Source organism: Truncatella angustata (assembly GCF_020726525.1).
Source record: "Truncatella angustata strain MPI-SDFR-AT-0073 chromosome Unknown BKA67scaffold_1, whole genome shotgun sequence".
Classification (NCBI taxonomy): Eukaryota; Fungi; Ascomycota; class Sordariomycetes; order Amphisphaeriales; family Sporocadaceae; genus Truncatella; species Truncatella angustata.
This window is the reverse complement of record NW_025763381.1, coordinates 91,782-105,795: the sequence shown is the minus strand read 5'-3', so window position 1 is coordinate 105,795 and position 14,014 is coordinate 91,782. Positions and strand designations below refer to the sequence as shown.

At 52.1% G+C, this 14,014-nt stretch overlaps 5 protein-coding genes across 5 annotated transcripts; 2 read left to right on the top strand and 3 right to left on the bottom strand.

The window, feature by feature from the left end:
• The first annotated feature begins 164 nt into the window (after window positions 1-164).
• On the top strand, window positions 165-1,368 carry BKA67DRAFT_841 (uncharacterized protein). The gene has a single exon (XM_046109480.1). It carries the CDS (start codon window positions 245-247, stop codon window positions 1,241-1,243), a length of 999 nt encoding a protein of 332 aa, XP_045963027.1. The 5' UTR covers window positions 165-244; the 3' UTR covers window positions 1,244-1,368.
• Window positions 1,369-2,077: 709 nt separating this feature from the next.
• BKA67DRAFT_542877 (uncharacterized protein) lies at window positions 2,078-4,366 on the bottom strand. Its single transcript, XM_046101160.1, has 2 exons — window positions 2,363-4,366; window positions 2,078-2,297 (listed from the first exon to the last, which is right to left on the bottom strand). Exon 1 carries the CDS (start codon window positions 3,925-3,927, stop codon window positions 2,422-2,424), a length of 1,506 nt encoding a protein of 501 aa, XP_045963026.1. The 5' UTR covers window positions 3,928-4,366; the 3' UTR covers window positions 2,078-2,297; window positions 2,363-2,421.
• Window positions 4,367-5,376: 1,010 nt separating this feature from the next.
• BKA67DRAFT_750 (HD domain-containing protein) lies at window positions 5,377-6,835 on the bottom strand. The gene is made up of 4 exons (XM_046109409.1): window positions 6,765-6,835; window positions 6,479-6,665; window positions 6,331-6,422; window positions 5,377-6,268 (listed from the first exon to the last, which is right to left on the bottom strand). The coding sequence occupies exons 2-4, from the start codon at window positions 6,591-6,593 to the stop codon at window positions 5,498-5,500; spliced, it is 978 nt and encodes a 325-aa protein (XP_045963025.1). The 5' UTR covers window positions 6,594-6,665; window positions 6,765-6,835; the 3' UTR covers window positions 5,377-5,497.
• Window positions 6,836-7,755: 920 nt separating this feature from the next.
• On the top strand, window positions 7,756-8,700 carry BKA67DRAFT_529083 (D-isomer specific 2-hydroxyacid dehydrogenase; the record flags this gene model as incomplete). Its single annotated transcript, XM_046099010.1, has 1 exon — window positions 7,756-8,700. The coding sequence occupies one exon, from the start codon at window positions 7,756-7,758 to the stop codon at window positions 8,698-8,700; it is 945 nt and encodes a 314-aa protein (XP_045963024.1).
• A 476-nt stretch (window positions 8,701-9,176) lies between these two features.
• BKA67DRAFT_652171 (uncharacterized protein) lies at window positions 9,177-12,149 on the bottom strand (the record flags this gene model as incomplete). The annotated part of the gene is made up of 1 exon (XM_046106108.1): window positions 9,177-12,149. One exon carries the CDS (start codon window positions 12,147-12,149, stop codon window positions 9,177-9,179), a length of 2,973 nt encoding a protein of 990 aa, XP_045963023.1.
• Between the last annotated feature and the right edge of the window lie 1,865 nt (window positions 12,150-14,014).

The following is a 14,014-nucleotide window of genomic DNA, read 5'->3' as shown; positions in this document are numbered from 1 at the left end:
TACAGCATCTCATCTCACATCTTCGTGCGACGAAATGCGTCGCCAAGATCGCTCCTAAATACCGCTTGCGCTTGCCAGTATAGTAGCTCACGGAAATATGGATGAACAAAATCAAGCTTTGGCAGCTACTAGGGTCTACGTGATCACCATAAGATGCGACGAACTGGGATCCGAAGGTTGGAATCCCCAGCCATGGGCGCCGACTTGTTGGAACTTTGCGAATCAAGCTTAACCGAGCGACCCCATGGGCACATTAGTCTGGGTCATGACAATCGAGTATAAAGGTTCGTCAACCCACAGCTTGGCATCTGATCTTGTTCATGTGACATTATCCACTCATTCACCAATTCCTTCTGTATTTGCTATACTTCCTTGGCTGGGCCATTTCACTTCATTGTATTATTCATTTTACCATATCTGCTGGTCAAGTTACTATTCTTCAAAGAGCCACTCAATAAAACTCTCACTTGAATCCAAAATGAAGTTCTTAAACATTCTCGTCCTCGCTGCTTCTGTCAGCGCATTTTCCCTTGACGCCAGACACCACAAGGGCAAAGGTGGCAAGAAGACAGCCAATGCCGCCCGAGCTATTGAAACCGCCGAACGTGCAGTTGAGCACGTCGCACGAGATGTCATTGATTTCGTAGCGCGCAGACTAGACCTCGAGGCGCGCCACCACAAGGGCCGAGCTGGCAAGTCTACCAAGGCCAACCAAGGTGCTGCTACGAACAGCACTGCCAGAGCTATCGACACAGAGGCAAATCTGGGAGTTCGTGACATCGAAGCGCGCCATCACAAGGGCAAAGGCGGCAACGCCAAGGCAAGCAAGAACGGTAACGGTAACGCCAACGCCAACAACACGGCCAGGACCGTTGACGCCCAAGAGCGTGCTGTGCCCGTCGATCTCAATCTAGAGGCTCGTGATATTGAGGCACGCCACCACAAAGGGAAGGGAGGCAAGGCCACCAAGGCCAACAATGCTAGCAAGAACAGTAATGTAAACAACAACGCCACCACTGCGCGATCTGTTGAGCCGGAAACCGAGCCCCGGTCTGCTCCCGTTGCTCTGGATATCTTCCCTCGCGGCGTCGAGGCCCGCCACCACAAAGGAAAAGGAGGCAAGGCCGCTGCTGCCAACAAGGATAACGGCAATGGCAATGCTGCGGCAAACACAACCGCGAGAGCCGTAGACACCGAGGGCAACGCACCAGTGGATCTTATTTCAAGGGCCTTCGTTGCATAGATTAGTTGTTTGGCTGGAGAGGACTTGGTTGGTATTGTCTTTCTGATAACGAGCAGCATTGCCACTATAGAGATGACTTAGCACTTGTTTGAGAGTATAGAGAGATAAACTAGCGATTTGATGGGACCGAATAATTGACCAGGTGTGAAGTGCATATTGTTTTGAGCTCTACTTCAACAGGATCTTTTTCTTCTCCTTCTTTATATCTATATTTTAAAATGTATAGAATCTGAATAAATACGTTCTGGGCGATAAAGCAGATAGTTATACTATAGGATGATTTTCGGGGTTGCCCGAACTTTTTGACCAAACGAGGCATCTTCCTATGGACTACGTCGTAAATTCGCTACTCCTTCCGCATGTCCATCATATTGTTGTGTCTAAGTCCTTCGATATCACGGTTCGGTGACTTCTCCTAAGATTTCCACGAGTGAAGAGCATGGAAGAACAATCGCTAGCCATCGACGCCAGCTATGTTCCGTCTCTATCTCGCTCACTGTGTGGTAGCTTCTTCATCAAATTGTGGTTTACCTGCCACCGCCATGCGGCAACGTTCCGCAATGCTGGTGACGTATACCAGCAATCATAAACGAGGTGGATTTGGACAAAACAATTAAGCTGTACTAGTGGGGCAAAAAATCGCCGAGCGCCTCCTCGTTGGAAACGCATTGTTGTGTACCGCTTGACGGCCGTGTCATTTACCAGTAACCGCCGGACCCCATCCTATCTAGGGAAATATAGTCCACCCGAGCGGAATGATTCTACAATGTATCGCGTTTGTCTTTGGCACAATTTCTTTGCATGTTGCCAATCAACTCAACGCCTGTTACTTGCCATCGTATACTAAAGCTCGTTGTGTAAAATTAACCGAGGCCATCATATGCAACGTGGCCATTGTAACATGTAAGTTTTCAGACGAGAGCGAAACAACAAGCAAAAGTCATTATTTCCAGCGACGTAAAAATTAAATAGTGATCATGCAATATTCATTAGACTTGTATACAAACAACGGCAGCCCGATAGGCTGAGCAGAAGCGGTAAAGCCAAGGCTTTGCTGGAGCCAGTAAGTATCGAGCGACCCATGAAACTCCAAAAACGTAAAGCCAAACAATTACGTACAATGTGACATGGGCTTGATCAATTGCTATGCACGGGTTTGAGTTCGAGTCCTCCTCCGTTTAATCATCCTCCCATGGATCGTGTCCACCATCTTGATCTTCAAACCCATCGACCTCAACAGTGGTCCCTAGAGCTTCCTTGCCTTGTCGGATCATATCCACCAAGCGCGTATTCAAATCGTTGATTCTCGCGTCGGTCTCCTGCTGTTGCTTCATCCGCTTCACGACCATATTGCGCGCCTTAGTGTCGAGCCTCGGACTAGCGCCTTCCACAATCTCCCGGGCAGAACTTTCACGTTTCTTCAACCGGCTCGGTGGTGTAAAAGAGACGGCCGACGCCGTACTTTGGGACCGCCGGTGGCCACGCGCTGAAGATGGGACCGGACTTGCGATCAGGGACTGTGATTGTGACAGCCTGTGCGAAACTGTGCTCGAAGAGCGAGGCCGGGATAATACCGGTAGTCGACTTGGTGTGGCAGGTCTCTCGGGAACGACCACTGAACGCGGGGATGCAAAACTGGCAGGTTGTCGGTTGGTCAGAGTTGAACTGCCGGCATGGCTGACGCTGTTGGAGGTCCCTTGAGCCACGCTAGGATTGCTGATACGGCTAACCGGTTTGCTGATGCGCCGATTCAGTGGCGGCCGTTGCTGCGATACCTTTGGTGGTGAGGATGAACTGACGGGCTGAATCTTGGTGCTGGCATCCTCCTTCACCATGACCCAATTCCGTTGTAACTCATCGTTTGACATGCCGTAAGAAGTCTGTCGGCGCTTCGCGCCAGGAGGACGGGAAGATTCGGGTGCCTCGCGTTCGTATTGGACGGGCGTGAACTCGAGTGGTTCGCTCTCGTCTCGGAAAGGCGAGCATTCAGACTCGGGGAAGCCACCGGGCAATCCGGGTAGCGTTGGGATATCGTGTTCGTTGCACCATATCTGGCCTTGCACTGGTGGTAGGCTCATCCCATAACCTCTACCACCTCCGGCATGAAACCCTGCAAACCCAGCACCTCTGCAGAATTCCCACACCTTGCCAACTACTCCTCCAATTGTTCCCAATCCAAACCAACCCCAACCAGCCGCTGGATGCATTACAGGTGATTGTGCTGTAGGGACATCCTCATCTTCTTGAGGTCGTTTCGAGCCAAGCGCACGTCTATAGTCGATATCCGAATATGTGCTATCATCCATATACCCAGACTGCCTTGGCTCTACTCCATTCGGGGTTCCGACCGAGCCACCATATGTATACCGTATGTCGCGCCCGCCACTTGTTCTTCTTCCAATCTCTTGCCTAACGCCTTTTACGTTGCCAGTTTCCGTTCTTGCATAGCCGCTCGATGGTGGCGAATCTCTCAAGTCGTATCGTTTTCTTTTTATATTAGAAGCTGGCATGGAGACGTCAGAGTATAGGCTCCCACTCGACTTTCCCATATAGACCGAATTTGAGATGGATGGGGAGGCAGATGATTGGAAAATACGGGCGTGAACTCCGCTGAGTGGTGCCGCACCATTGGGGGCTTCGAGATGCAATGCGCCGGCCATGATAACTTGTGATGCAAAGGACATCTCGCGCCCGGCCTGGTGAAAAGGGCGTGGTGGCTCCCCGCCGAGCCTCGAGCGTCAAGCCGACGGCTCGCTGGCCTCTCTTCTGTGTTTCTCGTGGCGGCCTCGTAAATGCGACCCGAACTCTTTGTTGCTCGTAGTTTGCTGTAGGTCGAATAGATGATAAGATGACAGGTCGAGGTAGAAATTGGGGGGGACGTGGTGATCACGAGCACCGGGCCGAGTTAACGTCGCGTGGTGTGTTCCTGGTTGCATCCAAAGCTAAACTAAGGTGCTGTACCTCAACAAATTGAGACTGATTGGCTGAGCTCGATGCAAACCTTGGACGCCGTGAAAGTTGTCGGGTCGCCGTCTACTTCAGAATATCATAGGTATAAGGCGTGCACTTGGGAAGTTGCCCCCCGGAAACTTATGAAAGGGGTTGATTGAATCGCAGTTGCGCTGTGACTGCCTAGTGCTGCAGTATACTGTCTGACAGCTTGCCAGCTCGAACTTTGGAATGCACAAGCGCGCCAGTGTAAATCTGTAGCTCGAAGTCTAGCACCAACTTAACTAGACATGGTTCTAGACTAATGTTGGATACAAAATCCTGGGACATATACACAATGTTCAGGGGATCAATCAAGGAAGGCCAGATGCTTCAATATCTTCCGGCAGGCAGTGAATGTCGGCGATGCTTTGATTCGTTCAGATTGTCGATCAAATGAGCAAAGAGACCCAGATACACCTCCGTTTGTGACGTTTGTGAGGATTGTGACGTAGACAGATCGATCTAAGATGTGTCTGTCGCCATTTGCCGCATGGCAAAGCGTGGCTCTGCGGCTATCGAGTTGAAACACGGCACGTTAGTAAAATGTTAAATGTTAATGTGAACACTTTGGAAAGTGTCGCCAGTTTAGTTGCTTGTCGACACCGAGAGTCGCTGAGCTTTGGTATCCCAAGTTGCCAAAGTAGGGAAAGACCACCCGATCAGATTGACAACCGGGCCCTAGTTCCGTTGAAAGTCGAATGAAACAGGGATGGATGCGTTGCCGGGCCAAATGATTGTAAACATTTTTGACTTTCTAGCGGTTGCAAGATCGGACGGAGGCTTCTACCTAGATCGCACCGCGGGGCAGTTTCCGCATCGCTAAGCCTAAGCCTAAGCCGAAGCACCCCCCCTGAGTACTTACCCCTGAAACCCCTACTTAATTAGCAAATATTCTGCACACGGGCTGACAGGGTTTCGCACATGCTTGTACAGATCCGCATGGTGATCATGATATACAGGTATTGCCAGCAAGTCCCAGTGCCAGAGTGCATTATTGTCGTTATCATAAGATCCTTTGTCATCCTTCATCAGCCACTGATTTTCTATCCCTATTGATTCTCCTGCCCCACCACTCAATTTGTGCCTGAGCAACGCTCATCATCAGATCTTATCACGACGCTAACTTCCCCATCTCAGTCGACCACATAGTCTTCCTACAACTTCGCCAAAGCCGCAGAAAACATATGTATCGCTTGTGCAACTCCACCGCTTTCCAACGGTTCATCTCTTGCATCGAACAACCCAAGGCCCAGGCGTTGCGGCTCAATTATCCTTAGAGTAATAAGCATCTTGCATCTCGACCTTCTCATTCGTCACGCCCCCGTTCTCCTTGCGCTCTCCATGGACATGATCGTCTGCGCCCCAGAAAGCCTCCCGCTCCTTGAGGACGTCCTGTGCCCATTGTTGGGTCTCCGGTAGCACCATCTTGGTTGAAACGTAAGCAAACTCTCCCAAGTCCAAGGTTCGGTTCATTCTCTTCTCGTACTCGACCATCTGGCATAGAAGCTCCATCTTGTCGACGTCATGCACGAAGTGACTCTCGAGAGTCTTGGAGTCCTCATATTCCTGCCAGATTGTCCGGATTTCCTGGCCTGCAAAGCCACCATATACCTTGCCCAGCAGGTTCTTGGTGATGTAGTCCATAGTCTCGGCCTCGCGGCGGCTCTTCTCGGGCTTGCACACGCCATCTACAGGCGTGATGTCTCCCACGAGCGACTCAGCCATGTCGTGGACCAAGCACATCTTCATGCACTTTGTCAAATCGACACGAGATGCGAGCGACGGCGGGCACAGCAAAGTGATGAGTGACATGCGGTACATGTGATCGGCAACGGACTCGCCTTTCTCGATGCCGAACCTCCGCCAACCTTCACGCTTGTTCGTCTTGAGCTTCTCGAGGACGTGGAAGAAGGGGATCGGCGATTCGGAATGGGCCGTCGGCGGCGAAGGTTGCAGTGTTTCGAGAACCTTGTCAACGGACCATGGCTCCGAGATCGCGTGCATTGGAACGTAGCCAGCATCTGTGATGATAGCCTTGTAAGTATGCGCTCAGTTGGAATCATAAAGCTCGCAGAGATCGCAATCTCAAAACTCACCGGCCTTGTTTTGGTTTTCATTTGTAGAAGACGACATAGCAACACGCTTTGCCCCCGCCGATTCGGAAGAATGAACAGTGCAGTTTGTTCGTCTGGCTGTTGAGAGTGACCCGCAAGATGAATGTATAGATGTACCAAATACACTTACGTGGAAATAGAGAAAGGAGGTAGGTTTGACAAAGTGCTGGTGAGATGACAGATGACAGGTGCAAACAAAAGGTTTCGTTCGTCTGTTGTTTCTCCCCAGACGGATTTTCAGACATGCTGGAAAATAGGAAGCCAGATGCCGCTACGTAATAGCGCACAGCCCTTTGGCCCTCCCCCACATTCAATAACTGGTTGGTGTAAGTCACATTTGCAAGGTCGCCATTCGTTGCGCTTGTAGACAGCCAGCCAACGAACTTGACTTGCTTGACTACTGCATCAGTACATACTTGTGACAATTAATGGAATTTCAGCCTCCTCAGTGTGTTTCTGCTGCGCTTACTTATCGCTGTTTGCACAAGTCGTCCAGAAAGGAAAGGAAACGGCAGCGCTGCTCGTTGAAAACGATCAGCTGTGGAATTAATTTGACAATTGAATGGCCGGCCGTTTGGAAATTTGACAAGCAGTGTCCCGTTGTCGTTTCCATTGCTTCATTCATTATACCTCATCGTCCCGTATTATTCCAGATCATTCCCTTTGGTGTCCCTGTGACGCGAATATTTATCCTCGAGTTGGTCATATGCGCGCTCAGCAAGCGGTCATTTGCCGACGGCGCAGACTCGACACATAACCCCAGCGGGACACGACAAAGTCCATCAGATAGTACATCAAAAACCTGTTCGTATGCCTGGCAACAGAGTTCAGAAATACTACATATTTCGAATGCATGCCAGAACATTCGACATGGTTTGCCGATTATCGCTGCGTCGCTGCTTACCATATCTCCTCGTTGCTTTTAAGTAGGGCAGGTCGGACAACAATAGCGGTCTCGGCCTATGTCCAGCCGGCAGTACCCCACCATATCTATGATACCCGAGTCATATGGATGCGGAGGAGCTCCTCCAAAAGCCGAAAATGCGAAAGGCACCAGGAAAACAATGCTGTTTGGGTCTAAATCGGCGGAATTGACGCAGAACGGATATTTCCTATTGGCCAGTATTGGGCGCGGAACCCTTCTGTCGAAGCAATTGCCAGTATGCGACATGTTCAATAGGCAATTGACTCTGAGAAACCATAGCGAGTGTGTACCCTTTCGACACTACATTCCTATGTGACCCCGCATGACGCTATCCCCCACCATCGTTTCCCTTTGTATCGTCGAGCGAGAGCTATATGAATGCGAGTGCAGCCAAAATCCTGTACATGATATTCCGTAATTTACACCGTTCCTCTGCCCCATTACTGAGAGCCAGTCGATTAATCTTCTCCAAATCATCCATCATGAAGCTCCTCTATCCCACATCACTAGCTCTCGATATCAAGAGCCTCGAGGGTTATTCCGTCGCCCTACAGCCTTACGATGTAACAAAGCCCATCCCCGAAGCGCACACAGACGCCTCAATACTCGTAACGTGGACCAACACAGCCGACAACCTCTCGGACGCCTCAAAGCGACTCAAGAACCTCAAGTGGATACAGTCGCTGGCGGCGGGCCCCAATGACGTGCTCAACGCCGGCTTCGACGCCTCCAAGATCAAGATCACAACGGGTTCGGGCTTACACGACCACACGGTCGCCGAGCACGCTTTGGGTCTGTTACTGAATGCCGCGCGCCGCTTCTTCGAGATGCGCGACTACCAGCTGCAGTCCAAGTGGCCGCAACACCTCGGCGGTCCCCAGCCCGACCGCCCCAAGGGGAAGTTCACAACCCTGCGCGACGCCAACGTGCTGATCTGGGGCTACGGCAACATCGCCAAGTCGCTGGCGCCGCACCTACAGGGACTGGGCGCCAAGGTGCGTGGTGTGGCGCGCAGCGCGGGCATCCGGAACGGCGTCGAGGTATACGGCGAGGACAAGCTGGCGGAGCTACTGGCGGAGACGGACGCGCTCGTCATGATTCTGCCCGGCTCCGATAGCACCAAGCACGCACTCAACGCCGAGCGGCTGAAGCAGCTGCCTAACCACGCCTGGGTCGTCAACGTCGGCCGCGGCACATCGATAGACGAGGAGGCCCTGTTCCAGGCTGTGGACGCTGAGCAGATCGGCGGCGCGGCTCTCGACGTGTTCGACAAGGAGCCCTTGCCCGAGGGCTCGAAGCTCTGGAGGGCCAAGAACACTATTGTTAGCCCTCACGCGGCCGGAGGAAGGCCGCAGGGCGCAGAGATATTGATTGCGGAGAACCTGAGAAAGTTTATCGCTGGGCAGGATTTGAAAAATATCGTTTAAAGGTAACTTGTAAATATCACAGGTGGACTTTTACGGTTGAACGGTTCCGACGGTAGACATAACGGAAACATAAGCCCATACATAGTATGCCATAGCGAAACACTTGGGGTGTGTAATGATCATGTAACTTGAGCACTCGTACATGTTTAGATCTGAAATTTTCCTCGTTCACTCGTTTGTTTCAAACCAAGGTGGAATGCAAAATAACCTATGTTGCGGTACTTGCAAACTACCTTTTTTTTTGGGGGGGGGGGGGGGGGGGGGGGTTTGCCGATCGTGCGTTAGAGCATCACCTGAGAGCAAGTCTGATTTTGTCTGTCACTATAATCTACCAGAAAGCATCACGACTCGGTAAGACACTGAAACGTAATCCTAAAGAAGTTCATTTCTCATTATGTGCTATCATTTTGAAATCGCTGCTTCAATTAAACGTTGCTACTCTCCGCGTCGAACCGAACAATTAATCGTCGATTGGTTTACTGCTTCAAATCCTTGAAATATGCACTGATATCATTATCTTCGCCGCACTTAGTACACTTGTGCGTGACGTTGTAACCCGGTCCGAACTTGGATCCGAGAGTGGCGGCAGCACCACTACCCAGTCCGGCAGACGTACCAGCTTCGCGCAATCCAGTGACTTGTTGGGTACCACTTCGATCAGTGGCTAGCGGAGCACCAGCAGTGTTGGCGTCCCGGCCATAGTTGTCCCGTTTGGGAGAGGAGGTGGCGTCGTGTGCATACTTGCCAGAGTGGAGACCAGCGACTCCCGCGCCTAGTCCGGCTGCGGTACCAGAGCCGTGGTGGGAGGATTGAATTTCACTCGTGTCCGAGGTGGGGCTCTGGATGGCAGCGCGCGCGCTGTGCGGTTGCTTGTCGAGCTGAACGCCGGATGGTGTTCCTGAGGAGAGATGGTTATAGCTGTCGCCAGCAGGGTTTCCTGTGGAGTTAGAAGTTGTGCCAGCCTGGTTGTTGTATGCTGATGTTGTCTGGCCAGAAGTTGGGACAGCGACACCAGAAGCGGTACCATCGGAGAGCTTATTGTAAGTCCCTAATCCGCTGCCACTTGTGCTGGTTGTGTTACCGGCTGTCCTGCTACCATCGCGGTCCGAATCCAAGCGGGGGTCAAGAGCGTTAGCTGCGCGAGAGTTGTGAAGCCCAGTACCTCCCTCGCGTTGACCTGAATTGCCTTGCAGCGAAGAGTCACGCTGGCCAATTGAAGGCTCGTTATGGTGTTGAGCAAGGCGCGAAACTCCGTAACCAGCACCGGCCGCAATGGCTCCCGCACCAGCAAGGTTTCGGCCAGTGTGCGATGGATGGTCTTGGCTGTACGCACTTTCCTGGCTGTATGTGCTAGCTGCCTCTGAAGCGTGAGAGGTTGTACCAGCCAAGCCATGAGATGTTCCAGCCTGACCACCCTGAGGAAGAGATGAACCGTGCTGTCCAACGGAAGGCTCGTTGTGGTGGTTACCAAGTTGGGATGCACCGTATCCAGCACCTGCAGCAGCACTAGCGCCGGCAATATCTCGACTAGTGTGAGTAGAGCTATCTCCGCTCAATGGATGGGGTTGACCAGCCACAGTCGTAGCGTGAGAGCCAGGGACTGCGGAGTGCTGCGAGACAGGAGTTTGTCCCGAGGATGTAGTAGACCCATAGTGTCCGCTGGCTTGCGGCTCGTTGTGGTGATGGCCCAACTGAGATGCACCGTATCCTGCACCAGCAGCGGCGCCAAGTCCGGCGAGGTTGCGGCCTGTGTGAGAGTCGTCGGGACCAGAGCGGGTGGCATCATACCCTGAGCCAGACTCTTTACCTAGACCTGACGAAGTAGTATGGGAAGCGGTTTGAGTTGCGCCAGGTGCTCCGGTCAAGGTGGAAATCGGAGTCTCGCCATGGTGGGTGGTGAAGTTAGACTTATCGTGGACTTGCTCATCGACATCCTTGGGCTCCTTGTTGCGGTGCAACAGCCCCAGAACTCCACTATGCTCGTGGTGGCGGCTGGGAGTTTGAGCCTGAGTTGCAGGCTTAGTCTGGTCCTTGTGACGGTGTAAGAGACCTCCTCCGGTCGACGTGTTGTGAGGCTGGTTGGATGTAGAATCCAAGCCAGATTTTGGTTGGTGTGTAGTCGACGCACCATGAGGGACGGCTCGTTGTGCATCGTAGTCGGCACCGATAGACTGTTCGTGGTGTTCATGAGCGCCATAGGCTGCTGCTCCAGCGCCTAGAGCACCAGCCTCGCCGAGGTGGCGATCTCTATGAGAGTTGTCACCATCGCGGCGGCCTGAAGTACCTGACGTGAGTCCAGTACCCGAAATACCTGATGTCCCACCAGTTGAACGACTACCATCATGGTCTGAGTCCACGCGCGGATCAATAGCGTTAGCGACACCATTGTGAGGACCAATATCGCCTTCACGCTGTCCGATGGTACCTGAACTGACAGCCGTACCCGTAGCACCCCCATGGACTGAGCCAGAGTTCAATGGGAACTCCCGCTGATTTCCAGACCCGATGTTCGTGTGATCGTCGCGGTTGCTGCCGTAGCCGGCAAATGCATTGTGGACACCAATACTCTGTGGTGCGCGACTCTCGCCAGATTTTCCGATTCTGGATGCCTCTGATGCATCACCAGTTCGGGGAACGGCGCGGTGCTGTCCAGATGTATTTTCACCGCTGCCATGACCAGTCACGCCGTTATAGACTCCGGCGCCCTGAGGAAGATCACCCCAGTAGGGCTCTTCTGATGTAATTTCAGATTTGACTCCCCCATTTCCAACCTTGTTGTGATCGCCGCCATGGCCCGCAAGCGCTCCCGCCGTAGCAACCCTAGCGCCAGCAGCTGGGCCCGCGCCTGTCCCACTATGGCTGCCAGATTGTGTGTTTCCAGTACCAGTCAGACCGGATGAACCCGTTGTTCCGGTGTGCGCACCGGTCAAACCAGATGATGTGCCAGTTGTGCCCGTGGATGAACCTGTCAAACCCTGTGTTCTCTGCCCAGATCGATCTCCGCCCAGGTCTCTTAATGGTAGAGTGTTGTCATGGTGCGATGAAGGATGTGTTGAAGAGTAAGGGTTAGTAGAGCTGTGCTCAACCTGCTTCAGGCCAGAGCTAGGCTCATTATGGCTGTGCCCAAGTCCCGAGGAGCTCGTGTCGTGTGCGGGATAGCTTGCGTTACCACGAGGATCATCCTTTTTGTGAAGTTTGTTATTAGTAGAGCTCTCTGTGTTATGTTCTGAGGGGCCGGTAATGAGACCAGGATCTTGCAAAGTGCCTCCGAGGTCTCGTTCACCAGAGGATGGTATAGGCTTGGTGCCAACACGAGGTTGGTCCACACCTCCGTGAACATCAGACTCTTCGGGGTAGGCTCCCGGTGTGCGGTGTTCGACGTCTTTCTCGGCATCTGTCGAATGTCCACCCCCCAAAACCGACTTAATCTTATCTCCTAAGCTGCTCATAGTGCGTAATTATAGGGTTATGGTTGTGCGAGGGAATATATGACTGTTGTTGTTGCCGTTACTTTGGGGTATATGGTGAAGAGGTGAACGGTGAGTGCTTGGCTGAATAGTGGCTGCTATTATATAGTTCCCCCCGCAGCCGTATGACCACATAACGTAGTCATGACATAGTTGACGGGTCTTAGTCAAATACACCACTAGCTATAGATCGGTAGCCCACCTATGCTGGCGCAACCCACGAATGGCTGGATCAGGTAAATAAGATGTGACATTAGATCGTCATTCCGCCATCGCTATTAGCTCTGTTGACAATATAGAACATTGCCTAATCAGAAGTGTGGCGTGATCGATTTTCATACTTGTGAGAGCTACGCCATGCAGATAACCGGCTGAGAAGAGAACTTTGCGTGATTGATGGGTTTCTCCAAAAGTCTGATTTCGTCACATGGGCTGTTGGGCTGGCCGCGTTTTCAAAGTGTAGCGTGTGAAACGGGCATTAGTGAAACTAGGCCGTGCTGTCGGTCAATACTCGTACTATAATCGGAGTCAAGTGCGTCAGTGGTTGAGTATTAGCGTATATATTGCAGCACTACGACGTATTCATGGCAGTGAGTTTTCGACTAGACTAGCCTAGCGCCAAAATACGTCAGCCGACTGCCAGGAACTGAGGAATCTGGGGAAATCGGACATATCAGCCCCAAAATCGTCAATTTGGTATGCGGCTCTATTGATTTTCATGCAGCCGAAACCAGGGCAGGCCTCCAATCCGTGCGGGCAACCTTGTCACTTGGCAATTGTGACAGATTCAAGCCGCAGATCTAGGCCCGAGGCCCGCTCATCGCATGCTAACACTGTAGCGGCTCAGACGGCCCAGGTCATCACATTCAAAGCACATTCCGACCTCCCGAAGTTATGACCAATAGCGCAACCTGGTCTTCACAAGGACTTGCCCGATCCTGTTTTCCCTAAGTATGAGGTCGTACAGATCAAGGTAAAACTGCATGTTGTATGTTAAATGGTTCCCACAAGGACCTGCCCGGGAGCTCTAAACAGTCCGTTCACCTAGACCGAACCACGACCTAGTTTCGCGTTTGGACTTCAGTACTCATCAGTACACACAATAGTTGGCAGACTGGCTCGCACACTCCTCTGTGCCATCAATTTGGTTGTATATAACAGCATGAAAGCTATCTTGCCTTGCGATTAAACACACTGATAAGTATTTAGAGTCCGGTGTTGCAACATCAGCAAGCGCTAAGGTACAGCACAACAGTCCAATGCCCGTTGCCGTCTATGGCTTGCGTGTTGTCAGCGGTGGGAATGGTGAAGCGCAGCAAGTAACATGCTATGTGCTGAGACATGGGGAAAGTTGTCTAGATCTAGGGCATGTTCAGCTTCGATTTCGTTTGCAAACCTGCTGAAGCTGACAAGACCTATAATGATGTATACAAAGGTGCTGCCGTTAGCGGATGTCGCCTGGCGATTGCGTCGAATCTTGACAACCTGGACCTGAGCGGGTCGGTTCCAATCTCTGGGCTTGGACGTGGGCTCCTTGATTGTGTGCATCATCCCTGTGTGCGGTACGAATCGAATCAGTTTTTGAGCGTCTTGCACATTTGTGGGATGCTCTTCGGGATCGCTGGCCTGTGCTGGCTGTTTACGTCGTGGGGGATGGTCACAGCCCGCAGGCCGTGGATTTTGCTGGCTTCCTACCGGCCGAGGGATTGGCGTCTTGCTTAAAAAGCTGGGGGTCTTCCCGGGGCGCATTGGGCGCGGCTTGTGAAAAGCTTGGACTGAGAGTCAGGCGCTTCACCTGGTAGAACTTGAAAAGGCGAGGCTCTCGAAGGCTGGGAGCTATTCTCCCC

Bases quoted from the DNA above. Each gene is read 5' to 3' on its own strand.
- BKA67DRAFT_750 (XM_046109409.1), bottom strand. From the start codon at position 6,593: ATGTCTGAAAATCCGTCTGGGGAGAAACAACAGACGAACGAAACCTTT. The intron at 6,423-6,478 runs GTAAGTGTATTT...CTCAACAGCCAG, and splicing joins CCTCCTTTCTCTATTTCCAC to ACGAACAAACTGCACTGTTC. The intron at 6,269-6,330 runs GTGAGTTTTGAG...CATACTTACAAG, and splicing joins TGAAAACCAAAACAAGGCCG to GCTATCATCACAGATGCTGG.
- BKA67DRAFT_841 (XM_046109480.1), top strand. From the start codon at position 245: ATGGGCACATTAGTCTGGGTCATGACAATCGAGTATAAAGGTTCGTCA.
- BKA67DRAFT_542877 (XM_046101160.1), bottom strand. From the start codon at position 3,927: ATGTCCTTTGCATCACAAGTTATCATGGCCGGCGCATTGCATCTCGAA.